Source organism: Oncorhynchus mykiss, chromosome 12, assembly GCF_057628025.1.
Source record: "Oncorhynchus mykiss isolate SJ-2025 chromosome 12, ASM5762802v1, whole genome shotgun sequence".
NCBI classification, from domain to species: domain Eukaryota; kingdom Metazoa; phylum Chordata; class Actinopteri; order Salmoniformes; family Salmonidae; genus Oncorhynchus; species Oncorhynchus mykiss.
Genome location: NC_143033.1, coordinates 93664789 through 93681032, shown reverse-complemented (window position 1 = coordinate 93681032; position 16244 = coordinate 93664789). Strand labels below are relative to the sequence as shown.

Here is a 16244-nt window from a genome sequence, read left to right as displayed (position 1 = left end):
TAACTCTGGCTGGGCAGTAGTCTGGGGAGAAGGTAACTCTGGCTGGGGAGTAATCTGGGGAGTAGTCTGGGGAGAAGGTAACTCTTGCTGGGGAGAAGCTAACTCTGGCTGGGTAGTAGTCTGGGGAGATGGTAACTCTGGCTGGGGAGTAGTCTGGGGAGAAGGTAACTCTGGCTGGGGAGTAGTCTGGGGAGAAGGTAACTCTGGCTGGGGAGTAGTCTGGGGAGAAGGTAACTCTGGCTGGGCAGTAGTCTGGGGAGAAGGTAACTCTGGCTGGGGAGTAATCTGGGGAGTAGTCTGGGGAGAAGGTAACTCTTGCTGGGGAGAAGCTAACTCTGGCTGGGTAGTAGTCTGGGGAGATGGTAACTCTGGCTGGGGAGTAGTCTGGGGAGAAGCTAACTCTGGCTGGGTAGTAGTCTGGGGAGATGGTAACTCTGGCTGGGGAGTAGTCTGGGGAGAAGGTAACTCTGGCTGGGGAGTAGTCTGGGGAGAAGGTAACTCTGGCTGGGGAGTAGTCTGGGGAGAAGGTAACTCTGGCTGGGGAGTAATCTGGGGAGAAGGTAACTCTGGCTGGGGAGTAGTCTGGGGAGAAGGTAACTCTGGCTGGGGAGAAGGTAACTGGCTGGGGAGTAGTCTGGGGAGAAGGTAACTCTGGCTGGGGAGTAGTCTGGGGAGAAGGTAACTCTGGCTGGGGAGTAGTCTGGGGAGAAGGTAACTCTGGCTGGGGAGAAGGTAACTCTGGCTGGGGAGATGGTAACTCTGGCTGGGGAGTAGTCTGGGGAGAAGGTAACTCTGGCTGGGGAGTAGTCTGGGGAGAAGGTAACTCTGGCTGGGGAGTAATCTGGGGAGAAGGTAACTCTGGCTGGGGAGTAGTCTGGGGAGAAGGTAACTCTGGCTGGGGAGTAATCTGGGGAGAAGGTAACTCTGGCTGGGGAGTAGTCTGGGGAGAAGGTAACTCTGGCTGGGGAGAAGCTAACTCTGGCTGGGGAGTAGTCTGGGGAGAAGGTAACTCTGGCTGGGGAGTAGTCTGGGGAGAAGGTAACTCTGGCTGGGGAGTAGTCTGGGGAGAAGGTAACTCTGGCTGGGGAGTAGTCTGGGGAGAAGGTAACTCTGGCTGGGGAGAAGGTAACTCTGGCTGGGGAGATGGTAACTCTGGCTGGGGAGTAGTCTGGGGAGAAGGTAACTCTGGCTGGGGAGTAGTCTGGGGAGAAGGTAACTCTGGCTGGGGAGTAGTCTGGGGAGAAGGCGGAAGCATATACAGACCAGGCTATGACATCTTGGGGATCGGTCACAAACTAGGAAACTTTTTTCTTCTAATCAGGGCCTCAACTATTATAGATATTAGTCCTTCTATACTGGGGATGTGAAGGGTGGAGGGTACTACTGCACTACTCTGAAGATCTGTATTTCAATTTGGCCTATATATCTGTCAATGTCACCTCCCAGTGACGTCTTGACAAACCAACTGAACAGCTTTAACCCTTCCATGTTCAATGTCTGGAACAGAGAGTAAGGAGCAATGAACGAATCAGTCTCGATACCTGTCCCTTTAGCGTCCCAGTAATTCACTATGGACTCTATAGTGGTCGTAAATCACCACGGTTGTGTTCCAAATGGCACCCGCACCCTATTCTATATATAGTGCACTACTTTTGACCAGACCTCTATGTAGGGAATAGGGTGCCATTTGGGACCACTTGGGACAGAGTTCCAGTGGGCCTGTTCTTGTTTAGAAATAAAAACATGATCCATGGAAAGGCGTTAACTACAAACATGACACTTTATTGAACGTTTGCCTGAATGGGTTACAGAATCTGAGAGTTAACTGTTTGTTCTTCTAATCAGGGGAAACATAGTTCTATACATAGGCATGCTGCGTCACTGCACAGTCACATCTGTGAAAACCAATACCACCCCCGTCGGATGCCCCGAATGGAACAGTGTGAAGGCAAGCCAATTCAGGAGTGGACAAGTCAAGGACATGTCAAACCCAGACAGGAGGGGTGTTTACTAATGGGGCTGCCCAGGGGGGGGGGAACGAACTTGACGGAACAGTAGTATGTGTAAAATCTCACCCTAATTTGTTCATAGCATCTTTATAAACACAGACATGAAGATCTAGATCTTTAGTAATTTCATAGAGATTTCCTTCCAAACTGGCAGGGGGTACAGTATTTGGATAATCTGATGATGTCACAAGCAACTCCAACAGGTTATTTGTGGGCCTTTTGGCCTGTTTTGGACCCTATCCCCTGACACCCCCTACAGTTCTCTACCGTGTCTCTTATACAACCGTCCTTATCTCTCTCTCGTGTTCAAGAAAGCACAGACATAAAACTGTCATCTGATATACGCTAAAAAATATGATTTTTGTCACATGACCTTCACATAAATATAATTAGTATTTAACAGTACGTCTGAGAGAAAGGTACTTACATGTATATAAATGGTGATGAGCATGCACAGATAGGTAGTCATCGACGAGTGCAAAAATCTACTAAGTAACAGTAACTTTTAACTTTTTTTTGTACTCCACATTGAGTGAAAACATCACAAGATTGAAGAATTGAAACCCGCCCCTCTTCGGTTCTGGGAGGGTGAATCTCCACAGTTGTTCCTTGCTTGTTGTCCACCCACAGCCCTGAGGACAGGACCCGTATTCACAAAGCATCTTAGGGTAGGAGTGCTGATCTAGGATCAGGTCTCTCCTGTCCATATAATCTTATTCAGTATTATCTAAAAGGCAGAACTGATCCTATGCCAGCACTCTGAGGCCTGTAGCCTGTCCCACTGGAGCCTGGCACAGTGCAGTCAGAACGGGCCTGGGTCTGCCCCAGAGAGGCCCGAACAAAGCCTGCCTTGGCATGCAGCGCTGTGGGTTAGGGCCATATACAGAATAACCAATCTAGTAATTATATTTCTATGGTTAGGCCTACATGTAGTGCCTGCCTACCTACCCACCAGTGGAGGCTGGTGGGAGGAGCTATAGGAGGACAGGCTCATTGTAATGGCTGGAATGCAATACATGGAATGGTATCAAACACATGGAAATGTTTGACTCCGTTCCATTAATTCCATTCCAGACATTACAATGAGCCTGTCCTCCTATAGCTCCTCCCACCAGCCTCCACTGCTACCCACCCCCCAGTGAAGAGACATCCTGTAGCCCAATGACCCAGGATTACACCAAAAGACCCTTCGGGTCATAGGTCATAGCTCAGAGGTAATTCTACCATCACTGCTCTACTCTCTGCATCACTCTATTATATCACAGACACAGTAGTCATTATCTATGAAGTGCAAAACAACAAGTATTTTTGATTAGCATTATGCAACGAATGTCATATCTCTGAAAAATGTATTACGTTTCCCCATATAATAAAACTGTTACAGCAGACAGTGAAACATGTTTTGACAGAGGATACTGTATAGGAGATTTCCAAAGTTGTCGCAAGTAGGAAAAACCACACCCAAAGTTAGCTAGATGCCTCACAGACAGACCGTTGTGTTTTTCAACGTTAATAATCAAATCAAATGAAATTAAAAACATGGCTAGCATCTTGACATATGTTTTAAAATACTAGTTAAAAAGAACAAAGAAAGACACCAGCAAGAGAAAAATAAAAAACGAAAAAATAACAATAAAATCAATCCAGTCACAAATCCGATAAATTAAAATCTAATCATTATTACACTAGTCAGATGCCCAGTGGTTTATATAATATATTAGGCTGGTGTCTAAAAAAAATCATCCTCTACAGTCAAAAAGAAATCTAACCAAAACAAGCTATACAGCACTACTATATACAGTCTCTCTCTCGTAAGGGGAGAGCTGGTAAGTATGTAAGGGAGAGGGAGACTGAAAACAGAGACCTTGCTGTAACACAAGAGTCTTTCTTGGCACAGAAAACGGTAGTTACCAGCACAGAGGGACGAGAGGAGGGAGAGAGGCTTCTCAGATAAGGAGGACAGCACAGAGCAGTGCTGCCTTCCCCACAGACAGACACACACACACACTGGGGAAAGAGCCATTTTGTCACACAGATACGTTTGCTGATTGGGGGGGAAGTCAAAGCGATGTAGCCGTCACATAGACCATTGTAACCCCTCCCCTCTGGACTGGCTCCTCCCTTCCTCTCTCTAGCTACCCATCCCCCTTTTCTTCCCCAGTCCTCCCCACAGGCTTATAGCTGATCTCACAGTATACTATATCTGATCATTCACAGGGACCAGGACAGGCAGTTCCACACCCCAGTCAGGGCTTGTCTATATATAGGCTGACAGTATGGGGTTGTGTATCTGGAGCTGACCAAGACGTCTGGAACTCTGGATCCATTTCTCAGGCTCACTGGAAACCAGTCTGGAGGAAATGGGAGAGGCACAGCCAGGACTGGAACAGGACTGGAGCTGTGTATTGCACAGTTGTTGTATATCCTCCCAACACTGATCAAATCAATAACACACGCACACACGCACAAGTGTGCACACACACACAAACAGATAGAACATGTTTTTTATCTCTATGCACACACACACACACGTTTGAAAAAACAAAACAGTAAAAGGGAAGTCCATCTCCTCCCCGCCGACCCATTTCTCTCTGATATAAAGGGACAGTTGGTTCAGTCCTGCTGGTTCAGAAAGTCTCTGTGGTCACAGGAGAACATGGTGGGAAAACACAGCCTGTCTGACCTATATACACAGTCCCTGTCTGACACCCTGTCTGTCCAATCAAGATACCCTCCTCACTGACTGACATCCTGTCCATCCAATCAGCATCCCCGGATTCCCCCGGTTCCTACTGTTCGTCCAGTAGAAGCTTAGCTCTGTCCGCCAGGTGCTAGGTGAGCTGGATAGGTGTATAGTAGTTTGCGGTCATATTGTCGTTATGGTTAGTTGGACCGCAGCCTGGGTGGGTTCACAGTTTGGGGTTAGACAAGTGGAAAGACGAGATGAGTAGAGGTGAGTCCCGGTTACTCAGTAAAGGTGAGTCCAGGTTACTCAGTAGAGGTGAGTCCAGGTTACCCAGTAGAGGTGAGTCCAGGTTACTCAGTAGAGTTGAGTCCAGGTTACTCAGTAAAGGTGAGTCCAGGTTACTCAGTAGAGGTGAGTCCAGGTTACTCAGTAAAGGTGAGTCCAGGTTACTCAGTAGAGGTGAGTCCAGGTTACTCAGTAGAGGTGAGTCCAGGTTACTCAGTAGAGGTGAGTCCAGGTTACTCAGTAGAGGTGAGTCCAGGTTACTCAGTAGAGGTGAGTCCAGGTTACTCAGTAGAGGTGAGTCCAGGTTACTCAGTAGAGGTGAGTCCAGGTTACTCAGTAAAATTGAGTCCAGGTTACTCAGTAGTAGTGATTCTTGGTGCAAGGAGTATTTTTTGGGGGGGGTCCAGAGTCTTGGAGTAGAGCCAGTAAAGATGAGGTACACACACATATATACACAGGTAACTGACAAGATAATGGAAACACTTGAGTAAATGAGGTGGGGATGGGCACGCTTATTCAGATATTCAAATATCCAAATGGACGTTAGTATTTGAATACTTGTGAGAGTTTTCATTTTTAGTCTATTTTAACAATGAAAAGGCTTTGTCTAAATGTAATTATTTATGAGACAATGCTACACACAAGGATATGCCATGACATTTTAAATTCTTAATTCAATAAAACTATATTTTGAATGTAGTTTTATGACATAAAGTACATACCATAGTAGCCTACACGGTTTTCACGTGTGTGTTATTGTCGGCCAATCAATGTGGCACCATCTACACTCAGTGGCTCCGTGTGTAGTAAGTAACGTGGGAGATCTCTAATCAATGCAAAATGGAATTAAAATGACAGAATTTAGTTAGTTAAATGAGAAGCAGTAGGCTACAACTACCAGAAACCATCAGGTGAGCTGTTGTTTAATCTGAATGGAGTTATTGTAGACAAGGACAGGAAGCACAGCAAAATAACCTTAAGTACTTTTAGCCTAGGTAGCTAGCTAGCTGGCTAATATAGCTGGCTAACATAGCTAGCTTCTTTAGATTGATTTGATACATACAAGACAGGCACTACCAGATGGGATGATGGATAACCTATGGAATCTACAAATGTGTTTAATTAGTCTGTATGGCTACTCTCTCTCTCGAAAAACTCACTGGCACCTGCCAATCACACACGCAAGCAAGCAGGACGCAAGTAGCATAGGCTGCACAGCAATCTAATTCCCAAGTTTAAACAACTCGACTATCCAGATATCCCCTACAAAAATCATGATTTTATTTGAATAGTGAAAGTATTTCAAATGCCCATCCCTAAAATGAGATATTGAAAGCAGGTGCTTCTACACAGGTGTTGTTCCTGAATTAATTAAGCAATTAACATCCCATCATTCTTAGAGTCAGGTATAAAAATGCTGAGCAGGCAATTATTTTGGCTACCATAACTATCCCCCCTTAGGATGATAATTCCCCCATCCACAGGGCACGAGTGGTCACTGAATGGTTTGATGAGCATGAAAACGATGTAAACCAAATCTCAGTCACCAGATCTCAACCCAATTGAATACTTATGGGAGATTCTGGAGTGATGTCTGACACAGTGTTTCCACCACCATCAACAAAACAACAAATGATGGAATTTCTCATGGAAGAATGGTGTCGCCTGCCTCCAACAGAGTTCCAGACACTTGTAGATTCTATGTCGAGGTGCATTGAAGCTGTTCTCATGGTGGCCCAACACCCTATTAAGACACTTTATGTTGGTGTTTCCTGTATTTTGACAGTTACCTGTAGGCACACACTGGCTAGAGAGGTTGGAGTTTAAGCCATACTTGTCCGTGTGTTATTCTATTGTGTGAGGGGCTGTGGTGAGGCACAGGGCTGTAAGGTACCGTACCTACAGGAGGATGGAGGACAGAACACTGGCTAGAGAGGTTGGAGTTTAAGCCATACTTGTCCGTGTGTTATTCTGTGGTGAGGTACAGGTCTGTAAGGTACCGTACCTACAGGAGGATGGAGGACAGAACAAAACATTCTGCTTTAGAAGAGTTTCTCCCAAAATAAACAACAAAAACAGAGCAAATATCTCAAAAGGGAGAGAGGTTTCACAGTTTTTCAGAAGTTATACAGTGGCTTAGTAGTCTCGTGGGGGTAAACTTGACTCATACAAAAGAAACCTGACAGTCAACATTTCAAACCTCACATCTCCCAGATGAAAATGGTCTCCACAGCATTTGCAACCAAAATAGGGTTGTTTTTAAGTTGAATATCTCCTACAGTGATTTAACTTCAAAACTACCTGTAATGTTTTGATCTGTCCTCCATACCTGCTCTCCCCCTCAGTCACACTCATTCAGTGGTTGGTTGGTGTATTTGATTAACACAGGGTGGGTGGTGTGTGTAAGCCCTCTGTAAGTCATCTGTTTAACTGTCTGTCCCCATACGCACATAGAGATCTGGGGGGGGGGGGGGGGGGGGGGGGTCCTGATGGTGTCCATGTTATAGTTATCCTCTCTGGGTTATTCCTCTGTCCAAGGACCCTTCATCCCTTCTTCATCACCCCATTCTTCCTTCCTCTTCTTCTTCATCTCTGTCCTTCACCACAGCTGCCGCCCCGTATAGGTCGGGGGTGCGGAGGGGACCTGTGAAAGGGAGGAGAGGGAGAAAGAAATGGGACGTCAGTTTGGTCATATACAGTGTTTGAAGTTGAGAGACACCTATGTAAACACACACACACCGCATACACACCACACCACACCACACCACACACACCACACGTTCCTGATAAGAGGTTATATTTTGATTGTTGCCTGTATTACATCTTCAAAACCCCTTATTTCCTCTTTATCTTCCTCCTCTCTCTTCCTCCTCTCTCTTCCCCTCTCTCTTCCCCTTCTCTCTTCCTCCTCTCTCTTCCTCCTCCCTCTTCCCCTCTCTCTTCCCCCTCTCTCTTCCTCCTCTCTCTTCCTCCTCTCTCTTCCTCCTCTCTCTTCCTCCTCTCTCTTCCTCTCTCTCTTCTCTCTTCTCTTCCTCTCTCTCTTCCTCCTCTCTCTTCCTCCTCTCTCTTCCTCCTCCTCTCCCTCTTCCTCTCTTCCTCTTCTCTCTTCCTCCTCTCTCTTCCTCCTCTCTCTTCCTCCTCTCTCTTCCTCCTCTCTCTTCCCCTCTCTCTTCCTCTTCTCTTCTTCCTCCTCTCTCTCCTCTCTCCTTCCTCCTCTCTCTTCCCTTCTCTTCCTCCTCCCTCTTCCCCTTCTCTCTTCCTCCTCCCTCTTCCCCTTCTCTCTTCCTCCTCTCTCTTCCCCTCTCTTCCTCCTCTCTCTTCCCCATCTCTCTTCCTCCTCCCCTCTTCCCCTTCACTCTTCCTCCTCTCTCTTCCTCCTCCCTCTTCCCCTTCTCTTCTTCCTCCTCCCTCTTCCCCTTCTCTCTTCCTCCTCTCTCTTCCCCTCTCTCTTCCTCCTCCCTCTTCCCCTCTCTCTTCCTCCTCTCTCTTCCTCCTCCCTCTTCCCCTTCTCTCTTCCTCCTCCCTCTTCCCCTTCTCTCTTCCTCCTCCCTCTTTCCCTCTCTCTTCCTCCTCTCTCTTCCTCCTCTCTCTTCCTCCTCTCTCTTCCTCCTCTCTCTTCCTCCTCCCTCTTCCCCTTCTCTCTTCCTCCTCCCCTCTTCCCCTTCTCTCTTCCTCCTCTCTCTTCCCCTCTCTTCCTCCTCTCTCTTCCCCTTCTCTCTTCCTCCTCCCTCTTCCCCTTCACTCTTCCTCCTCTCTCTTCCTCCTCCCTCTTCCCCTTCTCTCTTCCTCCTCCCTCTTCCCCTTCTCTCTTCCTCCTCTCTCTTCCCCTCTCTCTTCCTCCTCCCTCTTCCCCTTCTCTCTTCCTCCTCCCTCTTCCCCTTCTCTCTTCCTCCTCCCTCTTCCCCTATCTCTTCCTCCTCCCTCTTCCCCTTCTCTCTTCCTCCTCTCTCTTCCCCTCTCTCTTCCTCCTCCCTCTTCCCCTCTCTCTTCCTCCTCCCTCTTCCCCTTCTCTCTTCCTCCTCCCTCTTCCCCTTCACTCTTCCTCCTCTCTCTTCCTCCTCCCTCTTCCCCTTCTCTCTTCCTCCTCTCTCTTCCTCCTCCCTCTTCCCCTTCACTCTTCCTCCTCTCTCTTCCTCCTCCTCCCTCTTCCCCTTCTCTCTTCCTCCTCCCTCTTCCCCTTCTCTCTTCCTCCTCTCTCTTCCCCTCTCTCTTCCTCCTCCCTCTTCCCCTTCTCTCTTTCCTCCTCCCTCTTCCCCTTCTCTCTTCCTCCTCCCTCTTCCCCTCTCTCTTCCTCCTCCCTCTTCCCCTTCTCTCTTCCTCCTCCCTCTTCCCCTTCTCTCTTCCTCCTCCCTCTTCCCCTTCTCTCTTCCTCCTCTCTCTTCCTCTTCCCTCTTCCCCTTCTCTCTTCCTCCTCTCTCTTCCTCTTCCCTCTTCCCCTTCTCTCTTCCCCTCTCTTCCCCTCTCTCTTCCTCCTCTCTCTTCCCCTCTCTCTTCCCCTTCTCTCTTCCCCTTCTCTCTTCCCCTCTCTCTTCCTCCTCTCTCTTCCCCTCTCTCTTCTCCTCTCTCTTCCCCTCTCTCTTCCTCCTCTCTCTTCCTACTCTCTCTTCCCCTCTCTCTTCCTCCTCTCTCTTCCCTTCTCTCTCTTCCCCCTCTCTCTTCCTCCTCTCTCTTCCTCCTCTCTTCCCCTCTCTCTTCCTCCTCTCTCTTCCCCTCTCTCTTCCTCCTCTCTCTTCCCCTTCTCTCTTCCCCTCTCTCTTCCTCCTCTCTGCCTTTTTTCTCTCGATTCAGCCTCAACAGCTAATCCTGCTCTTTTATGCAGGAGAGAGCATCATTTCCAGAACTCCCCTCCTTTCCTTTCCCTACTACCTACTAAAGTACATTAATACCACTCTGATGTAGGTGGCAGGTCTATGAGCATAATACTAGGAGGGAGACCATTTGGTTCACAGGTAAACGTTCCCAGAGCTTTAGCTGGGCGGTGGCTCAGTGATTTCTGGCTGTTTTCTAGTTCCAGATTCTGCCTCTAATGTAGTGGCAGGTGTCAGAGCAGAGACTGGGAGGGAGCCATTTTAAAACGTTCCCAGAACGTAAGCTGAAAGTTGGCTCAGCGATTTTCTGGACGCGTGGCTCCAGACTCTGCCAGGTCAGCAACGTTTATTTATAGCGAGGTGATTGGAGGTTAGTCACATGCGCTAGGGAGCTCACCCAACCATCCTGGGGCTATAAAGGGTGTGACTGGGCCAGGGGCACAGCTGCATCCCTCACACTGGAGAGATGGCTCTAGTCTGCAGCCCAGGGAACCCACTCCCTCATTCACGCACGCACACACACACACACACGCACACACACACACACACACACACATACACACACACACACACACAATGTGTGTATATGTGTTGTGTATATGTGGCTTATACCTAATATGTGTGGCTTTCTAGCGCAGAATAATAATTAGAGTTTGTATACCTGTGAATGGTAGCGTGTGACAGGGGTGTAAACGTGGGTGTAAATGTGTGTGTGCTCACTGCCCAGGTGAGTGAGAGTATGTTTCTATATATGTGTAAGTGTCTACACTGCTTTCTTGCTCAGGATCATAATCCGAGTTTGAATAGAGGTTGTGAATGGATGTGCAGCGTGGTCGGATGTGTAAACGTACAATATGAGAACTCACCGCTCCCCCATTCAGGATCATGGTCATCTCAGTGGGCTGGTACACGTTGCTGCGGAAGGGGGCACTGGGTCTGGGTGCTGTGTTACCATTATGATGACCTGCACTCCTCAGACCTGGCACAGCAGAGGAACAACGATATTATGTTATTCTCTTCTGCAAACACATTCATTCATCCATTCTACATTAAGATCGACACAGGAACAGATGCCTAATCTGTACTTTTAACACACATGCTGTACAGGTACTGTTTGTACCACGACAAGAACCACTGCTCTTTTTAACCCAGTATGGTAATATCACTATGTCACTATGTCCTACATCCAACCCCATACACAGAAACATGCATGTAAAACCTCAGTAGAGCTGTACTGAGCTTGTAAGCATGAATTTGAATATACATTTGAAAGTCAAAGTCTCTTGTTACCTGCAGTGTTTTCGTCAAAGCCGTAGCCCTGGTTCTCCGGAAACTGCCTGTGTGAGAGGGGGATGTCCTCGTCGAAGCTGGTCTCCCTCATGCGGGACGGGGCCTGGGACGTGTCAAAATAGTCAGGGGCGGAGGGTTGTGGCGGGGAGCAGAGACAGGAGTGTGCCTCGGGCACGGCGTGGAACAGGAGGAGGAGCCAACCCTGTGCCACCAGTGCTATCGCCAATGCTGGATCGTCCCAGTCCGGGGACCGCCCCAGCCAGGCGTTACCGTAGAGATAGAAGCCCACCCAGGCAACCCAGAGGAGGAGGGACAACAGACAGGCGGAGAGGAGCCAGACCGCGTTACAGCGCCACTGCCGGATCTTCCCACAGAGAGCGAAGGAGGCCGCCCCCAGCGCGGCTAGCAGTAGCGCAAGCACATAGCTACAGGCTAAGGAGAAGTCCAGAGGCAGGTACTGGCAGGCCGCTCTGCCCTCCCTGAGCACCGTGAGCAGGAGCCACTCGGCGGCGATGATCCCCTGGACGGCGCTCAGCCCCAGGGCCAGGCCGGTCAGAGTGCAGCCCCCCGGGCTCCGGCGCTCGCTGCCCAACCTCCGGAGCCGCACACCCTGGACCAGCAGGCAGGAGAAGCACAGGGCGAAGAGCAGGCCCCAGAGGGCACGGCGCAGAAGACACAACTGTTCGTCACGCTCGATGAGGTAGGCGAAACTGAGGCCGAACAGGCCCAGGATGCCCAGGAGCAGGAGGAGAATGGGTCCCACGCCGCTGCGCTTCTCCGCCTCGCTCACGTGGTGTAGTCGGCAGAGGATGATCAGGCCCAGTAAAATGGCAGCCAGGGCGCCGCCGGCCGCTGCAGATTCAACCGCCACGCCCCAAACAGAGTCCAGGTCACAGAGGAGGGTGTAGGGGCGCACCAGGCCCCAGCCACACCCCCGGGGCACTGCCAACGTGTCCTCATCAGGGTCCTGGGAGGAACCACGCTGGACCACGGAGAGGAGGAGGAGGACAGGGAAGAACGCCATCTCTAAGAGGAGGAGGGAGGAGAGAGGGTAGAGAAACAGTCATTTCTGGATCAAAATGTGCAAAGTGAAACAAAGTGTGACAAGTAAATCGTCTACTGTAAATCTGGCTGTGTTTTTTTATGAAACAAGTGATCACTGTGTGAGTGACAGTGTATGTACATGGAAGTGTTATCCAACGGCACACACGCACCCACACTTCCTGTATCCACAACAGGAGCACAGTGACTCTCTCCTTCCATCCTGTAAATGGCCAGAGGTCAACACACAGCCAAGAGGCTCCTTACCAACATTACACACTGATAGCTTCAACATACGTACACATACACTGACTACACCAATGCATGCATGCACACACACCCAGACAAATGCATATATACACACACAAAATGATGAGCATTAACTAGATATTTCCAGAACAAGAGCATTCAAGTAAACAAACCATTCATATGGTTTTACCATGAAGCTGAGAGTCGGAGGTTGGAAATGTACTTGTTTTGAAAGGAGAACATTGAGTTACCGGTAGTCTTTATAACATCAGTATCCACAGACAGAGTCATACTCAGAGAAAACACTGCTCACTGTCTGAGCGGACGCGGGAAGGCATGTAGAATCATATCAATGGAGGCTGGTGGGAGGAGCTATAGAATGAGGATCGTTGGTTTTGGATGGGGGTCATGTACGTAAGTGTTTCAGTAACAATCTTATCGATATTTTAGGGAAATATTTAGCTGATTTGATAAATCACTTGGGAAGGACAGGCTCAATGTAATGGCTAGAATGGAATTATGGGAACAGAGTCAAACATCAATCAAATTTCAAATCAAATGTAGTTACATCAGCAGATGACACAAAGTGCTGTACAGAAACCCAGCCTAAAACCCCAAACAGCAAGCAATACAGGTGTAGAAGCACGTGGTTTCTATATGTTTGATGTGTTTGACTCCGTTCCATTGCCTACATTCCAGCCATTACAATGAGCCCGTCCTCCTATAGCTCCTCCCACCAGCCTCCACAGGATCATATATATATCAGGAATAGAAGAACAGGGATCCTCCTGTCCAGACAGAGGAGCTGACAGCATCATGTTGTTTAGGTAAGACACTGAGACGAGGCATATTGCATAGGTAAAACACACACACACACACATTTAAAATGAAGATCTTCAGAAAGCACTGACAGCCAGAGTAGGGCAACTGAGGAAATCAATATCACCTCACAGTGACTGTCTGTTTCTCCATCACATTAACTCCCTATCCCATTCTATCCTATCCCATTCTATCCTATCCCATCCTATCCTATCCCATCCCATTCTATCCTATCCCATCCCATCCTATCCCATTCTACCCTATCCCATCTTATCCCATCCTGTCTCATCCTAACCTATCCCACCCTATCCCATCCTATCCCACCCTATCCCATTCTACCTTATCCCATCCTATCCCATCCTATCCTATCCCATCCCATCCTATCCCATTCTATCCTATCCCATTTTATCCCATTCTATCCTATCCCATCCTATCCTATCCCATCCTATCCCATCCCATTCTATCCTATCCCATCCCATTCTATCCCATCCCATCCCATTCTATCCTATCCCATCCTATCCCATCCCATCCTATCCCATTCTATCTTATCCCATCCCATCCTATCCCATCCTATCCTATCCCATCCCATCCTATCCCATCCTATCCCATCCCATCCTATCCCATTTTATCCTATCCCATCTCATCCTATCCCATTCTATCCTATCCCATCCCATCCTATCCTATCCCATCCCATCCTTTCCCATTCTATCCCATCCCATCCTATCCCATTCTATCCTATCCCATCTCATCCTATCCCATTCTATCCTATCCCATCTCATCCTATCCCATTCTATCATATCCCATCTCATCCTATCCCATTCTATCATATCCCATTCTATCATATCCCATCCTATCCCATCCCATCCTATCCCATCCCATCTCATCTCATCCCATTCTATCGTATCCCATCCTATCCCATCCCATCCCATCCTATTCTATCCCATCTCATCCTATCCCCTTCTATCGTATCCCATTTGGCCGCCTTTCGTTCCAGTTCTCTGCTGCCTGTGACTGGAACGAATTGCAAAAATCGCTGAAGTTGGAGACTTTTATCTCCCTCACCAACTTCAAACATCTGCTATCTGAGCAGCTAACCGATCGCTGCAGCTGTACATAGTCTATTGGTAAATAGCCCACCCATTTTCACCTACCTCATCCCCATACTGTTTTTATTTATTTATTTTTCTGCTCTTTTGCACACCAATATCTCTACCTGTACATAACCATCTGATCATTTATCTGCATAATTGTAATTATTTGCCTACCTTCTCATGCCTTTTGCACACAATGTATATATAGACTCCCCTTTTTTCTACTGTGTTATTGACTTGTTAATTGTTTACTCCATGTGTAACTCTGTGTTGTCTGTTCACACTGCTATGCCTTATCTTGGCCAGGTCGCAGTTGCAAATGAGAACTTGTTCTCAACTAGCCTACCTGGTTAAATAAAGGTGAAATATTTTTTTTTTTTTTTTAAATAAAATAAAAAATATGGTATCCCATCTTATCCCATCCTGTCTCATCCTACCCTATCCCATCCTATCCCACCCTATCCCGTTCTACCCTATCCCATCCCATCCTATCCTATCACATCCTACCCTATCCCATCTTATCCCATCCTGTCTCATCCTAACCTATCCCACCCTATCCCATCCTATCCCACCCTATCCCATTCTACCTTATCCCATCCTATCTCATCCTACCCTATCCCATCCCATCCTATCCCATCCTATCCAATCCCATTTTATCCTAATCTACTCTATCCTTTCCCATCCTATCCCATCCTACCCTATCCCATCCCATCCTATCCTCCTATCCCATCCTATCTCATCCTACCCATTTCCCATCCTATCCTATCCCATCTCATCCTATCCTATCCCATCCCATCCTATCCAATCCCATTTTATCCTAATCTTCCCTATCCCTTTCCATCCTATCCTATCCCATCCTATCCTATCCTATCCCATCCTACCCTATCCCATCCTATCCTATCCCATCCAATCCCATCCTATCTCATCCTACCCTATCCCATCCTATCCAATCCCATTTTATCCCAATCTTCCCTATCCCTTTCCATCCTATCCTATCCCATCCTACCCTATCCCATCCTATCCTATCCCATCCCATCCTATCCAATCCCATTTTATCCTAATCTTCCCTATCCCTTTCCATCCTATCCTATCTCATCCTATCCTATCCCATCCTATCCTATCCCATCCTATCCCATCCTATCCTATCCCATCCTATCCAATCCCATTTTATCCTAATCTTCCCTATCCCTTTCCATCCTATCCTATCCCATCCCATCCTATCCAATCCCATTTTATCCTAATCTTCCCTATCCCTTTCCATCCTACCCTATCCCATCCTACCCTATCCCATCCTACCCTATCCCATCATACCCTATCCCATCCTATCCCATCCTATCCTATCCTATCCTACCCTATCCCATCCTATCCCATCCTACCCTATCCCATCCTACCCTATCCCATCCTATCCTATCCCATCCTACCCTATCCCATCCTACCCTATCCCATCCTACCCTATCCCATCCTATCCCATCCTATCCCATCCTACCCTATCCCATCCTACCCTATCCCATCCTACCCTATCCCATCCCATCCCATCCTCATATCCTATCCTATCCCATCCTACCCTATCCCATCCTACCCTATCCCATCCTACCCTATCCCATCCTACCCTATCCTATCCTATCCCATCCTAACAAAACAAATACACAAGACGATCCCTCATAAGTCTCTAAAGAGACAACGAACACACTGTAGGATCAGTATGTAAGGCTGTATCTAAACTCACAAACACACACACACATTCACACTGACACACCAGCCTGTTTTTAAACCAGCCTAGTAACAGTCAACAACATCTGTCCGGTCCCTTCACGACACATCACACACTGACCTTTCAGACATACTTTCCTATCTGCCTCATACAGTCAATAGCACTGCATTCATTTTAAACCTTCACCACGCATCACTCTAACACACACAACCACACAAATACAACACAGACCCTACACAACCCTTTCACCCTGTT

At 47.9% G+C, this 16244-nt stretch overlaps 1 protein-coding gene across 7 annotated transcripts in view; it reads right to left on the bottom strand.

The window, feature by feature from the left end:
* Positions 1 to 3409: 3409 nt before the first annotated feature.
* LOC110485252 (G protein-coupled receptor family C group 5 member B-like) overlaps positions 3410 to 16244 on the bottom strand; it is a 32818-nt gene continuing 19983 nt past the window's right edge. For 4 of the 7 annotated variants that reach the window (XM_090194188.1, XM_090194189.1, XM_090194191.1 and 1 more), the window contains exons 2-4: positions 11079 to 12104; positions 10640 to 10767; positions 3410 to 7624 (exon numbers count right to left, since the gene is read on the bottom strand). In XM_090194188.1, the coding sequence (XP_090050314.1) occupies positions 7580 to 7624; positions 10640 to 10767; positions 11079 to 12102 (1197 nt within the window). In that variant the 5' untranslated portion in view covers positions 12103 to 12104 and the 3' untranslated portion in view covers positions 3410 to 7579. The remainder of the gene's footprint in view (positions 7625 to 10639; positions 10768 to 11078; positions 12105 to 16244) is intronic. The other 3 variants (XM_090194192.1, XM_090194193.1, XM_090194194.1) reach the window with 1 other exon arrangement.